The sequence below is a fragment of the Mobula hypostoma genome, chromosome 9 (genome assembly GCF_963921235.1).
Source record: "Mobula hypostoma chromosome 9, sMobHyp1.1, whole genome shotgun sequence".
In the NCBI taxonomy this organism is placed as follows: domain Eukaryota; kingdom Metazoa; phylum Chordata; class Chondrichthyes; order Myliobatiformes; family Myliobatidae; genus Mobula; species Mobula hypostoma.
This window is the reverse complement of record NC_086105.1, coordinates 86,923,054-86,939,046: the sequence shown is the minus strand read 5'-3', so window position 1 is coordinate 86,939,046 and position 15,993 is coordinate 86,923,054. Positions and strand designations below refer to the sequence as shown.

The window sequence follows — 15,993 nt, the reverse complement described above, 5'->3', positions numbered from 1 at the left end:
CATTTAAACTCCCTACTTCCATCAACCTGCACCGGACCATAGCCCTCCATTCACCTACCATCCATGTACCTATCCAAATTTCTATTAAATGTTGAAATCAATCTCGCATGCACCACTTGGGCAGGGAGCTCATCCTACACTCTCATGACCCTTTGAATGAAGAAGTTTTTCCTTATGATCCACTAAACTTTTACCTTAACCCACCCTAGTTGTAGTCCCACCCAATCTCTGCTTGCTTGCATTTACCCTATCTATACTGCACATAGTTTTGTATAGCTCTATCGAATCTCCTCTGTCTTCTACATTCTAAAGAATACAGTGCTCCCATTCAATCTTTCGTCATAACTCACGTCCTCCAGACCAGGCAACATTCTTGTAAATTTTCTCTGCACTCTTTCAATTTTGTTTACGTCTTTCCTGTGGGTAGGTAACCGAAACTGCACATAATACTCCAAATTAGGCCTCAGCAATGTCTTGTACAACTTCTATCTTCTGCATTCAAAACATTGATTTATGAAGGCCAACACCTCACACTTGTCTGCATTAAATTCCATCGGCCATTTTTCCAGCTGATGCAGATCCCTCTGCAAGCCACGATAGCCTTCCTCACAGTCCACTACTCCCCCACTCCCCCAATCTTGGTGTCATCTGCAAGTTTGCTGATCCATTTGAACACATCATCATCCAGATCATTGATGAGAAACACTGCCCACTGCTCCCCCAATCTGCAATCTGCAGGTTTGCTGATCCATTTGAACACATCATCATCCAGATCATTGATGAGAAACACTGCCCACTGCTCCCCCAATCTGCAATCTGCAGGTTTGCTGATTCATTTGAACACACCATCATCCAGGTCACTGATGAGAAACAGCACTGATTCCTGTGGCTTACCTCCAGACAGAGAGGCAACCCTCTATGCCACTCTGGCTTCTCCCAAACAGCCAATGTCTAATCTAATTTACTACCTCATCTAGAATGCCGAACAAATGAACATTTTTCACCAATCTCTCATGTGGGACCTTGTCAAATGCCTTGCTAAAGTCCATGTAGACAACATCCAGTGCCTCGCCTTCATCCACTTTCATGGTAACTTCCTTGAAAAACTACGAGATTGGTTAGACATGACCTATAAAGCCATTCTAACTGTCCTAATCAGTCCCTGTCTATCCAAATATTTGTACACAGTCCCCTAGAATACCTTCCAATAACTTTTCCACAACTGATATCAGACTTACTGGCCTATAATTTCCTGGTTCATGTTTAGAGCCTTTTTTAAACAGTGGAACAACATTGGCTGTCCTCCAGTCCTCTGGTACCTCTCCTGTCATTAGGGATGGATTAATGTCGCTGCTAGGGCCTTGGCAATTTCTGCACTTGCCTTCCTTAGGGTCCAAGGGAACACCTTCTTAGGCCCTGGGGATTTATCCACCCGAATTTGCCTCAATATTTCCTTCGTACGCAGTACAGGGTCCATGAAGTTGATGCCACTTTGCCTCACTTTTATAGACTCAGAAGACAGACACTGAGTAAATATAGATGCAAAAAAAATGCATTTAAGATCTTCCCACATCTATTTTGGCTCCACATTCTAGTCTTCCAGAGGGTCAGTTTTGTCCCTTACTCCTAACATATCTGTAGAATCCACTAGGATTGTCCATCACGTTGCCTGCTAGAGCAACCTCAAGCCTTCTTTTAACCCTCCTGAAAGGGTGTTTGGAACCGGAGGAGATAGCGGAGGTTCTTAATGAATACTTTGCTTCGGTATTCACTACGGAATAGGATCTTGGTGATTGTAAGGATGACTTGCAGTGGATTGAAAAGTTTGAGCATATATACGTTAAGAAAGAGGACGTGCTGGAGCTTTTGGAAAGCATCAGGTTGGATAAGTCTCCGGGACCAGATGAGATGTACCCAGGCTACTGTGGGAAGTGAGGAAGGAGATTGCTGAACCTCTGGCAATGATCTTTGCATCATCAGTGAGGACGGGAGAGGTTCCGGAGGATTGCAGGGGTTGCAGCTATTGTTCCCTTATTCAAGAAAGGGAATAGAGGAAATTATAGACCAGTGAGTCTAACTTTAGTGGTTGGTTGGTTGCTGGAAAATATCCTGAGAGGCAGGATTTATGAACATTTGGAGAGGTATAATATGATTAGGAATAGTCAGCCTAGCTTTGTGAAAGGCAAGTTGTGCCTTATGAGCCTGATTGAATTTTTTGAGGATGTGACTAAACATGTTGATGAAGATAGAGCCATAGATTGAGTGTGTATGGATTTCAGCAAAGTATTTGATAAGGTACCCTATGCAAGGCTTATTGAGAAAGTAAGGAGGCATGGAATCCAAGGGGACATTGCTTTGTGGATCCAGAACTGGCTTGCCCACAGAGGGCAAAGAGTGGTTGTAGCAAGGTCATATTCTGCATGGAGGTTGGTGACCAGTGGTGTGCCTCAGGGATCTGTTCTGGGACCCTTACTCTTTGTGATTTTTATAAATGACCTGGATGAGGAAGTGAAGGGATGGGTTAGTAAATTTGCTGATGACACAAAGGTTGGGGGTGTTATGGATAGTGTGGAGGGCTGTCAGAAGTTACAGTGGGACATTGATAGGATGCAAAACTGGCTGAAAGGTGGCAGATGGAGTTCAACCCAGATAAGTGTGAGTTGGTTCATTTTGGTAGGTCAAATATGATGGCAGAATATAGTATTAATGGTAAGACTCTTGGCAGTGTGGAGGATCAGAGGGATCTTGGGGTCTGTGTCTATAGGACACAGGTTGCGCAGGTTGACTCTGTGGTTAAGAAGTCATACGGTGCATTGGCCTTCATCAATTGTGGGATTGAGTTTAGGAACCGAGAGGTAATGTTGCAGCTATATAGGACCCTGGTCAGACCCCACTTGGAGTACTGTGCCCAGTTCTGGTCACCTCACTACAGGAAGGATGTGGAAACTATAGAAATGGTGCAGAGGAGATTTACAAGGATGTTGCCTGGATTGGTGATCACGCCTTATGAGAATAGGTTGAGTGAACTCGGCCTTTTCTCCTTGGAGCGGAAGAGGAAGAGAGGTGACCTGATAGAGGTGTATAAGATGATGAGAGGCATTGATCGTGTGGATAGTCAGAGGCTTTTCCCCAGGACTGAAATGGCTAACATGAGAGGGCACAGTTTTAAGGTGCTTGGAAGCAGGTACAGAGGAGATATTGGCTTGGTTTTGTACGCAAAGAGTGGTGAGTGTGTGGAATAGGCTGCCGGCGATGGTGGTGGAGGCGGATATGATAGGGGCTTTTAAGAGACTCCTGGGTAGGTCCATGGAGCTGAGAAAAATAGGGGGCTATGGGTAACCCTAGGTAATTTCTAAAGTAAGGAAACGTTCGGCACAGCTTTGTGGTCCGAAGGGCCTGTATTGTGCTGTAGGTTTTCTATGTTTCTATGATGAGCAGAGATACTGTAGATTAAGATTCTTGGACAATTTGAAGTTTTTCTTACAGCATCTTTAGTTTTTTTATTACTGTATTTTAGCATTTGTAACATGCACTAATTTATTAAACTGTCAATTATTGATTGAGTTGAAAAGTGAAGAATGAATTTCTGCAACAACCCACCCCAAAAAGCATGGGATTTAAAATTCCAGAGTTATGTCAATAAATTATTACATTTTGAATTTCTGTTTTTCTAATTATCCCAGAAAATCACTGCACTTACGATTGCTGTACACTTTCAGTTATTATATCTGCCATTCTATCTTTGTTGAGGACATCACCAAAGTGCATTTATTATCAAAGCATGTACGCGGTGTAAAACCCTGAGATTTGTTGTCCCACAGACAGCCACAAAACAAAGAACCATGGAACCAAAGAAAAAAATATCAAACCCCTCCAACTTCCATGGACAAAAAAAAACCCAAATTGCGCAGACGGTAACAACAGTACTCTTTTCCATAGATGCAGCCTGGCCTGCTGAGTTCCTGTAGCATTTTGTGTGCGTTGCAACTTCATTTCTTTGCTACGTCAAGTTTTCCCTTTAGAAATTCTTATCCACTGTATGTAAATTATTAGCTACAGTTATATCCCTCCATGAAATCAACAATTCAGTTTAATGTCTCATTCTCAGCTGGTATTGTGAGACTCTTAAATGCTTTAACTATCTAGTTGATTCACTTGGTCAGTTTTAAAAAATGTTTAATAATAAGCTTACATTGTTCAATTTTAAAGCAGGTATTTAATTATTGCCTGCATGCTTTGGCTTTTGATGAGAAGATGCCTTGCGTGTGGATTTAGTTGGAAGTGATTCAGTTAAAGTTCATGACACCATCCTTGGTCTTTCAATGACACTGTTTGTAAATTTGAAAACTTTCTTTCCAACTCTTGAAATTCTTGCTGAGCTGCGGTTCTACAGATATCTGCATCTCTTTCAGATTGTTGTTCTTCATGGATGGTGCCAGAAGAAGAGGGATAATCAGACAACTGATTGGAAAACTGCAGGTGTTTTCAATGCAATTTTCTGTTGGATATTAATGAGATATTGATGTTAGATATTATTGTAACATAGTCATTTTTTAATGTTTTGCACTGTTGTTGCAAAACAAAAAAAAACATGACATATCTCAGTGATAATAAATCTGATTCTGAGGGAGCTTGTCCAATAACCAGGCTTGATGAGTCAGAATTTCTTAAAGATAAACTGTGGGAAGTTAAAATCCAGCACAAATTCTACATCAAAGCATAAGTTGTGTTACGCAAACACAAGGAATTCTGCAGATGCTGGAAATTCAAGCAACACACATCAAAGTTGCTGGTGAACGCAGCAGGCCAGGCAGCATCTCTAGGAAGAGGTACAATCGACGTTTCGAGCCGAGACCCTTCGTCAGGACTAACTGAAGGAAGAGCTAGTAAGAGATTTGAAAGTGGGAGGGGGAGGGGGAGATCCAAAATGATAGGAGAATCCCATCCATTATTTACTTATATACACACATTCTTTTTCTCGCTCTCCTTTTTGTCCCTCTCACTATACCCCATGCCCATCCTCTGGGTTTTTCCCCCCTCCCCTTTTCTTTCTCCCTAGGCCTCCCATCCCATGATCCCCTCGTATCCCTTTTGCCAATCAACTGTCCAGCTCTTGGCTCCATTCCTCCCCCTCTTGTCTTCTCCTATCATTTTGGATCTCCCCCTCCCCCTCCCACTTTCAAATCTCTTACTAGCTCTTCTTTCAGTTAGTCCTGACGAAGGATCTCGGCCCGAAACGTCGACTGGACCTCTTCCTAGAGATGCTGCCTGGCCTGCTGCGTTCACCAGCAACTTTGATAAATTGTGTTACATTTTCTTTGATCATTATTCAAAACAAAAACCTTTTTACATTTCCCATTTTGGCTCCCCTCTCATTCCTTCTGTTCTCCTCACCTGCTTATTATTTCCCTCTGGGGCCCCTTCTTTCCTTTCTCCCATGGTTTACTCTCTTATCAGATTCCTCTTCTGTCTTATATCTTTTCCGATCACCTCTCAGCTTCTCTCTTTGTCCCCCCTTTCCCAGCCACCCACCTTATTGTTCACCTGGCTTCACCTGTCACTTTCCAGCCTGTACTCCTTCCCCCTCCCACCTTCTTATTCTGGCCTCTTCTCCCTTCCTTTCCTGAGACATCGACTGGTTATTCCTCTCTATAGATGCTGCCTGACCTGCTGAGTGTGTATAGCTCTGGATTTCCAGCATCTGCAGAATCTCATGTTTATAAATTGTATTTCTCCTCCCTATCCTCGAGTTGGGCTTCTGGTCGAGTATCCTCTGTTTCACTTCTCTATCCATCCACCAGCAGCTCACACATCTTTGCCCTTCATACAGGACCCAGTGCTCTCTTGGCCATGACTTTATACCTTGTTGTTCCACATCACACATTAGTATAGTCTTAGTAAATCTGTCTTATCTACCTTAGTCCTCCTATTTGAAACCTTTCCTGAATTTTGTCTTTGACCATAATTTTGTCCGTCTTTCCAATCTCTTTGACCAAAGACGTTGAGCTGAAAAAGTATACAGTAGGGAGCATGAGATGGAGTGCAGGCTGATGACATCGAGCAAGAGGATGATACCTGTCTTCATAGACTGGGACATGGGGTATCACATTTTGTAAAGCTGTACTGGTTAGACCAATCTTGGAGTATCATGTGCAGTTCTGGTTGCTATTCTGCAGGAAGGATGTGTTCGTGCTGGGGTTGGAGGATTGTAGTTTTGGAAAGAGGTTGGAAAAGCTGGGCTAATTTTTCTGGAGTGAAGGAGGTTGAGGGTTGATCTCTAATAGTTATCTAAAATTATGAGAGGCATAGATAAAAGGTAGATTGTAAATCGTTTTCCCATCATAGGGTTATCAAAACCACGAAGGGATAGACTTATTGTGAAAGGAAGGCATTTAAAAGGGGATTTGAAGCCCAAGTTTCAATGTATAGAGGGTGGACATCTGGAAGACACTGCCAGAAGTAGAAGTAGATGCAATCACTACTTTTAAGAGACAACTGGACTTGAATAGCCAAAGCATACTGTTATAATCGCAGATGTGATTTGTGTAGGTGAGCACTAATAGAGCTGATGAGCTGTAGAACTCTGATTTCTAATAGAGCAAGTGTGGGATATTGTGTTGCATCTAATAAGGAGAAAGGTGGTGACAGAGCAGGAGGTGTGGCTGCTGAGTGATGTGAATTGGGTGGGGAGGGTGATATGGACTGGAGGTGCAGCTGTTTACTCATTGATATAGAGGCAGCTTGCTGACTCACGGGAAGCTAATAGATGGGTAGTATATAGGGCTGACTGATGCAGAGAGTGGGAACGGTAAAATTTACTGAATCTTAATCACTAAGTTCTCTTGTATAACTATAACACATTGCTCTCTTGTTACAAAGTACTCTTGAATTTAGAACTGAACTGGCAGATGCAAATTGAAATTTAAAAGACTTGACAGTACTTCAGTAGTTTAAGAATTGAATATTTTCCTTTGGCTTCTGTTCAGTTATGTATTCAACTGTTGCCTTTGTCTCGCTGTAGTATCTGCTCTGTTCACGATGGACATAAGGAGAAAGCAACTATGTAATTGATCTATGTAATCACTTGCCTTGGTTTTGATGGCAATTTGGAGAGGGTAGTAGTACAGACATCCCACCATGCAAAAACTCATTTCAGGGAGGTAGCACCATCAATTTCTGGGAGAGGTGCGATGTTTGCAATAGAGTAGCTCCTTAGCAGCTAGCCAGCTAGTTTAAATAACGTTAGCTATGCTAATGAATGAATGACACCTCAACATGTCTTTTACAGTCTTAACCCACCATGGGCAATAGAAAAGTCACTGTTGCAAACACTGCAGCGAGCAACACTGTCATTATTTTGACCCCTATAAGGCAGGGGTACACTTTAGTATAGTCTGGGCTGACATACGTTTTATATTTTCTTTTTTTGGAACACTCTGCCATGGCACGCTCTCGTTCACTCGCTCTCTCTTGCTTTCTCTCTCGTGCTCTCGCTTGCTTGCTGTCACTCTCTCTCGCGCGTGCTCTCTCTTGTGGTCGCTCTCTCTTGCTTTCTCTCTCTCGCTCTCAAAAAATTGATTTCCGTGATATTGTATATAATTTGCGGGCATCAGGGAGCCACTGTTAATATGCGGGAGATTCCTGGAACTTCCGGGAGAGGTGGGATGTCTGGTAGCAGCAGAGCCCTTAAGATTGAAATGATAGACACAGCATTTTTGATGGTGAAAGTTTTCAATTACAAAATGCCATGCAGGTAATTTGGTCAGTGAGAAGTTTGCATGGTGCTGCCAAGCTTATATAACCATATAACAATTACAGCACGGAAACAGGTCATCTCGGCCCTTCTAGTCCATGCCGAACTCTTACTCTCACCTAGTTCCACTGACCTGCACTCAGACCATAACCCTCCATTTCTTTCCTGTCCATATACCTATCCAATTTAACTTTAAATGACAACATTGAACTTGTCTCAACCACTTCTGCTGGAAGCTCGTTCCACACAGCTACCACTCTCTGAGTAAAGAAGTTCCCCCTCATGTTACCCCTAAACTTTTGCCCTTTAACTCTCAACTCTCAAGCTTGTAGTATATACTCCCATCTCTGCAATCTTACTAAAGTTTTTGATCTACAGTGCAGCTTTCAATAGCTGTCTGAGACTAAATAAAGTATGAAACACAGAACTGTTAGTACAAGCAGTTATTTTGCCACATTCATGGTGAACTTGGGTCTTTCCTGTTCTGATTTACTATACTTATTTACTTGCTTCCTGTTCTTGCCTGTTACATTCTGTAGCTTTTTGAATATTAAGATCAGCTTTGGCAACTATCACCACCAATGGCAAAGCAAATCAACGTAAAATGTAGGCTTATTCAGAAAGTCAGAAGGCATGGGATCCAGGGAAGTTTGGCCAGGTGGATTCAGAACTGGCTTGCCTGCAGAAGGCAGAGGGTCATGGTGGAGGAAGTACATTCAGATTGGAGGATTGTGACTAGTGGTGTCCCACAAGGATCTGTTCTGGGACCTCTACTTTTCGTTATATTTATTAACGACCTGGATGTTGGGGTAGAAGGGTGGGTTGACAAGTTTGCAGACGACACAAAGGTTAGTGGTGTTGTAGGTAGTGTAGAGGATTGTTGAAGATTGCAGAGAGACATTGATAAGATGCAGAAGTGGGCTGAGAAGTGGCAGATGGAGTTCAACCCAGAGAAATGTGAGGTGGTACACTTTGGAAAGGCAAACTCCAAGGTAGAGTACAAAGTAAATGGCAGGATACTTGGTAGTGTGGAGGAGCAGAGGGATCTGTGGGTACATGTCCATAGATCCCTGAAAGTTGCCTCACAGGTAGATAGGGTAGTTAAGAAAGCTTATGGGGTGTTAGCTTTCATAAGTCGAGGGATAGAGTTTAAGAGTCGCGATGTAATGATGCAGCTCTATAAAACTCTGGTTAGGCCACACTTGGAGTACTGTGTCCAGTTCTGGTCGCCTCACTATAGGAAGGATGTGGAAACATTGGAAAGGGTACAGAGGAGATTTACCAGGATGCTGCCTGGTTTAGAGAGTATGGATTATGATCAGAGATTAAAGGAGCTAGGGCTTTACTCTTTGGAGAGAAGGAGGATGAGAGGAGACATGATAGAGGTGTGCAAGATAATAAGAGGAATAGATAGAGTGGATAACCGGCGCCTCTTCCCCAAGGCACCACTGCTCAATACAAGAGGACATGGCTTTAAGGTAAGGGGTGGGAAGGTCAAGGGGGATATTAGAGGAAGGTTTTTTACTCAGAGAGTGGTTGGTGCGTGGAATGCAGTGCCTGAGTCAGTGATGGAGGCAGATACACTAGTGAAGTTTAAGAGACTACTAGACAGGTATAAGGAGGAATTTAAGGTGGAGGGTTATATGGGAGGCAGGGTTTGAGGGTCTGCACAACATTGTAGGCCAAAGGGCCTGTACTGTGCTGTACTATTCTGTGTTCTATGTTAAAACAAAGGAGCAGAATTGGGCCATTCAGCCATCGAGTCTGCTCTGCCGTTCTGTCATGGCTGATCTATTATCCCTCTCAACCCCATTTTCCTGCCTTATCCCTGTAACCTTTGACAGCTTCAGTAACCTATTGACCTTTATTTTAAATATACTTGTCCTCTACAGCTGTCTGTGGCAACAAATTCTACAGAATCACTATCCTCTGGCTAAAGAAATTCCTCCTCATCCCTGTTCTAAATGGATGCAGGTGTCCCCCGCTTTTCGAATGTTCGCTTTACGAAACCTCACTGTTACAAAACACCTACATTAGTTACCTGTTTTCGTTAACAGAAGGTGCTTTCACTGTTACAAAGAAAGGCAGCGCGTGAAAAAGGCAGCGCGCACCCGGAGCAGCTGCTCTCCCCGGGATTTGGAACGGCATTCTGGCCGGCATTGCTTAAACACGTGCCTGTGAGCAGCCGTTTGCAAGATGAGTTCTAAGGCATCGGAAAAGCCTAAAAGAGCTCGTAAGGGTGTTACACTTAGCGTAAAACTAGACATAATTAAGTGTTTTGATCGTGGTGAATGAAGTAAGGACAAAGTGAGTTTGGCTTGTGGAAGTTGATGAAGATGATGTTGAAAGGTTTTGGCATCCCATGACCAAGAACTGATAGATGAAGAGCTGATACAATTGGAAAAGGAAAGGATAGCAATTGAAACCGAATTCAGTAGCGAAAGTGAAATCGTCCAGGAACTGAATGTGAAGCAACTGCGTGAGATTTTCGCTGCAATGATAAAGTACGACTTTAATTTTGAAAGGTTACGTCAGTTTAGGGCATATTAGCAAGATGGTTTGAGTGCTTACAAAGAACTGTATGATAGAAAAATGCGCGAGGCTCAGCAGTCAAGCAAGCCTTCCACATCAGCCACAGCAGACGACGAACCTCGACCTTCGACATCGAGGCAGGCGGTCATAGGAGAAGATGAGCTGCCTGCCCTAATGGAAACAGACGACGATGAGATGACACCCCATTGTCCCACCACCCCAACCTCCAGGCTGCAGACAGATACTGATCGCGTCGCCTCTGATCTGGGCCAACATTTACGTGCCGGGCGGCACCTAATTAATTATCATGTTTATTTCGTCTTTTTTCTTAAAAATGTGCTGTGTGTCTCCCGGCTACCGCTGTACCCCTGCATGCTTCGCGGATCGGTATCGGTTCGCTGCCCGGAGGTTAGGGACCACTGCACCACCCCAATCTCCGACGACTTAGCCTAACACACCATCATCAGCGTACTCGGCAAGCTGTCTTCCTGATTCCCATAAGTGATACTACACTGTACATACATTATTTCTACTTTATATAGGCTGTGTATTTTTACGTGTTATTTGGTATGATTTGGCAGCTTCATAGCTTAAAGGTTACTGGAGAGAGTGCTTTTGCCAACAGCACTTGTGTGAGATTTTCTGCCGAGAGCGCTTGTGCCGTGTTTTGCCGACGGTGCTTGCGTGAGATTTTCGCTACGGAGAACAGTGCCAGCAATGATTGTGGAAAAGTATTTCTACTTTATATAGGCTGTGTATTTATCATATCATTCCTGCTTTTACTACATGTTACTGTTATTTTAGGTTTTATGTGTCATTTGGCATGATTTGGTAGGTTATTTTTGGGTCTGCGAACACTCACAAAATTTTTCCATGTAAATAAATGGTAATTGCTTCTTCGCTTTACGACATTCTGGCTTACGAACTGTTTCATAGGAACGCTCTACCTTCGGATGGCAGGGGAAACCTGTACCCCTCTATTATGAGGCTGCACCCTCTGGTTCTAGAGTCCTCCATTATAGGAAACATCCTCCCAACATCATCTTTCAAAATTTGATAGGTTTTAATGAGATTTCCCCCCTCATTCTGCTGTAAATTCCAGCGAGTACAGGCTCAGAGCCAAAAAGCTCTCCTCATAGGTTAACTCTTTCATTCCTGTAATCATTCTCATGAACATCCTCTGGACCCCCTCTAATGCTAGCCCATCTTTCATAGATAAGGGACTGAAAACTACTCACAATATTCTAAGTGCGGTCTGACCAATGCCTCATAAAGCTTCACCAGTACATCCTTATTTTGACATTCGTGTCGTTTTGCAATGAATGCTAACATTGCATTTGCCTTCCTTACCCCCCCGACTCAACCTGCAAGTTAACCTTTAGGGAGTCCTGCACAAGGACTTCCAAGTTCCTTTGCACCTCAAAAGTTTTGAATTTTCTCCACTTAGCATGTAGTCTGCACTTTTATTCCTTTTATCAAAGTGTATGACCATACACTTCCCTGCGCTATATTCCACCTGCCATTTCTTTGCCCATTCTCTCAATCTTAAGTCCTTCTGCAGACTCCCTGCTTTCTCAATGCTAGCTGCCCCTCCACATGATCTTCATATTGTCCAACCATTGTATTATTGTAATCTTTCCTTGCATTCTCATCCCTGATATCCTTGTGATAAATTTTAGAACCAGCTTCTTTGAAAAAGCCTGACATTCTTCCTCCAGCAAGGAACTAATTATTTTTATGGTCCTATTTATGCATCTTTGCTTTTGTATTAATGTCTCTCTCTATCAAGTTCAGAATAATGTTTCTCAATTTTGTGGCCACTTCTCTTTTCCACTGAGATTGGGTGGGATTACAACCAGAGGCCATGGTTTAAGAGTGAAATGTGAAAAGTTTAAGGTGAACATGAGGGGAAACTTCTTCACTCAGAGAGATGTGAGATCGTGGAATGAGCTGCCAGTGCAAGTTGTGCATGGGAGCTTAATTTCAACGTTTAAGAGAAGTTTGGATAGATAGGGATATGGAGGGCACTGGTCCTGATGCAGGTCGTTTGGCGTAGGCAGTTTAAATGGTTTTGGCATGGACGATGGGCCTGAATCAGAATCAGGTTTAATATCATTGGCATACGTTGTGAAATTTGTTGCTTGCTGGCTGTTGTTATAGTCATTTGGCCATGGATTCTGTGTCGGCCTTTTTGTAGAGCAGTGTAGTCAGATATGTTCTGCTGGCTTTTCATAATTTTTAGTATTTAACCAGTTTCTTTCAGAAAGCACAGGTGTGCCTGCGTCCACCATGCTTCGTCAGAGTTTTGCAGATTTCAACCAACCTCCTTGTTTCTAAAAAGTTTGTTAATTTGGCCAGTCAGTTTAAATCTGCCAATTTGTCTCTGAACCCTTTGATGAGAGCAGTTTTTCACTGCTTATCCCCTCTTAAATGATCAGAATTTTGTACACCTCTGTCAAATCTCCTTTGAACTTCTATTATGAACTGTCCTAGATTCTCACCTTTAATAATATTAATAAATGCACATATTATTTTTTCCAATATATATATAAATATAGAGTATAATTTTTTTGGATATATATGCTGCTCGTTTGTTCTTTCTTTTGTTGGTGACTTTCTTTAGTTTTCTTCCTGCATCCTTCCTGTTTGTTTTCTGCATTTCTTATTCTAACATCAAAGGAAATCTTCAATGTTTGCCCCTAGAAATTCCAAAATGTAGATTGTTCTATATCCTAGTCAAAGTAAAGCCTGTGGTCGGATGGTGGAATGCTTTTTAACTGACAAGCTCTTGGAGTTGCTAGGAATTTAAATCTCATGCCCAAAATTGGAGGATAACTGCAAAATTAAGTGAAACATGTTTTCAACAGTAATAAAGAAATAGTCAGATAAAAATCAAAAATAACCATAGGAATTTAGGATTATATATAGCAACTGTATGATGCATGAAACAATTATTTGTATGTTTGAATGCCGCAAGTACCTGCAAATCTGTGAATCACTTAGTAATTATGGTTTCAATTATTTCCATGTCCATACCAGCAATACTGGGGATGGTGGAAATCAGAAATAAAATTAGAAACTACTGGAATGTTCAGCTAAGTCTTTGTGTTTTGTGTCTATATCAACTGCATGTCTTGTTTTTATTGTTCATTATCTCTCATAGCTTACTTCTTGTCAATTTATCTTTTAAGACAATGACGTTCCATCAGAACTTGAAAATCCTGATGGAATGTCATTGACTTAAAAGACAATAAAATAAGATTTGTAGGGAAGGAGAAAACAAAAAGAAATTTTTATGATAGGTGGAAGGCAGGAGAAATTATAATGACAGTGCAAGAGAAAGAAAGTGTTGCAGATGGAAAGAGAGTGTGTTAGAGGAGAAAGTATGGTAGAAATTAATAACAGACTTGAACTATTGTACAGTCCCAATTGTAGATCTTGTGAGGAAGTGGAAGTGGAGGCAGTAGAGGAGAGGACTCCAGATGAACGAGGCCTGTCATTGTCTGGGATTAGCCCAGTCTTCAGTGTTTGAGTCAAATCCAGAAGAAGATATGAGCTGTTCTCAGAAAGGTAGAATTTACTTTTTGTGCGATATCGACATTAACTCTGTCTGCAGGTTAAACATCAGTGTTGGGATTGGTCCATGATGAGTGGAATGCTGTGAGTACAGAAGAGAAGCTGGTTAATGCCGCACAAGTTGTAAGTAATGACAGGATAATGGGAAGGTAACATACAAGTGATGGGATTCTGAAGACATTTAGGTGGGAAGAGACTGGGCAGTTTTGATTTTAATTGCATGGTAATTTTCACATTGTGCTGCAAATATAGTATTTGGTGACAGTAGATATAAACTTGTACTGAATTCTGTGCTCTAATTGCCTTCGCTCAAAACTATGTTCAGTTTAAAAAAAGACTTGGATTTAATTGGCTTTTGTGATCTTGTGATTTTGTAAAGCACTTGATAGTTGGTGGGTATTTTCAAAATGCAATCACAGTTATATACAATAGGAAGCATGCCAACTAATTTGCACACAGCAGAGCATGAATGTATGACTCCCAGATAATCAATATCTCTGGTGATAATGTCTGAGAAACTTTTCTCTGGAGTTCTCCATCTGTGAGAGCAGTGGGACCTCAGTTTAATACTTCATCTAAAATATAGCTGTGCCATTCCCTCGAGACTGCACTGGAGTTCTGGCCTGCAGTTTTGAGCTGAAAGCTCTGGAATGGTGTTTGAACCCACAATGTTCAGGTGAGGAAGTTGTTACTGAGGTATGTAGGTTAAATACGACCACTTCTTTTAAAACTCTTGTCCATCTCTGTACTTGGTCCTTTTAGATAGCAGTTTATTTGATCTTCAATTACAGGATATTCTTTCTACTCCTACCTTGTGTTAACAGTTGGTTATTTCATGTTCTTCTCTGCTGCCTGCTGCTGATGTGAAACTGGATACTTGAATTGTGAATTCTCTCCCTCTGGTGCAGAAAGGGAATGTGTGTTCAATTTCATATCTGAGCTAAATCCTTCTGACAGCTTGCATTACTCAAGAACAGTCCAAATACAAATAAACTACTTTGTTCTCCCAGAGAAGAGCAGAGAGTTGATTTGACCTTTCGTGATGACATCCTCTTTAAAAGCGAACCGGTGGCTGTAAGCACCGATAGAATTGATGGGTTTAGTAAACCCATTAAAGTCATATGGAGCTGAATGTAACCTAAACTATACTGTTTTCCCATACTGTTCCTCGTAACCAACATCTCCATTCCTTTCACCATAGCCTAATCTATCCCGAAGACCCTATCTGAATTGGGAATAGTTAAACTGTGGGTATATGCTAGAGTTACCTTTGAAAACAGCACCTGATACAGGGCAAGATTGTGGTTCCCATGCTGACACCTATCTCTGCAATGTAAAGTCCATGCTCTTGTTTACGTACATTGATGAAGCAGTCTGCTCTGTCGAAAGTGCACCTTGGTAAATAAAAGACACTGTTTGAAGAAAAGCAAAATGAGCTGGTGACCAGGCTGGTGTTTATCTCTTATTGATGACACTGAAATAGATAACCTGACTCTTAATCTTGGTGATGTTTGTTGGATCTTACTGCGTATAGATTAACAACTGTAGATCTTACATGCTACATGAGTTACATTCCAAATATCAGAAGTGTTTTGGGACTTAGAAATTGCTGATTGCGTCACCTCTGATCTGGGCTGAAATTTACGTGCCGGGCAGCACCTAATTAATTAGCTTGTTTATTTCGGCTTTTCTCTTAAAGATGTGCTGGGTGCGTCCCGGCCACCGCTGCATGCTTTGCGAATCAGTATCGGTTCGCGGCCTGGAGGTTGGGGACCACTGCACCACCCCAGCCTCCGACGACTCAGCCTAACGCACCATCATCAGTGTGCTCGGCGCTGTCTTCCCAGCTCCAGTAAGTGATACTACACTGTACATACATTATTTCTACTTTATATAGGCTGTGTATTTTTATGTGTTATTTGGTATGATTTGGCAGTTTCATAGCTTAAAAGTTACTGGAGAGTATTTCTGCCGAGAGCGCTTGCGTGAGATTTTCACTATGGTGGACAGTGTGGCAATGATTGTAGGAAAGTATTTCTACTTTATATAGGCTATGTATTTATCATATCATTCCTGCTTTTACTATATGTTACTGTTATTTTAGGTTTTATGTGTTACTTGGCATGATTTGG

At 42.0% G+C, this 15,993-nt stretch overlaps 1 protein-coding gene across 6 annotated transcripts in view; it reads left to right on the top strand.

The window, feature by feature from the left end:
- Nucleotides 1-15,993, top strand: part of LOC134351833 (myosin phosphatase Rho-interacting protein-like) — a 313,354-nt gene that overhangs the window by 9,911 nt on the left and 287,450 nt on the right. For 4 of the 6 annotated variants that reach the window (XM_063058603.1, XM_063058602.1, XM_063058605.1 and 1 more), the window contains exon 2: nt 4,413-4,475. The exons of the other annotated variants lie outside the window; for them this stretch is intronic. In XM_063058603.1, coding sequence (XP_062914673.1) covers nt 4,413-4,475 — 63 coding nt within the window. The remainder of the gene's footprint in view (nt 1-4,412; nt 4,476-15,993) is intronic. 6 annotated transcript variants of the gene reach the window in all.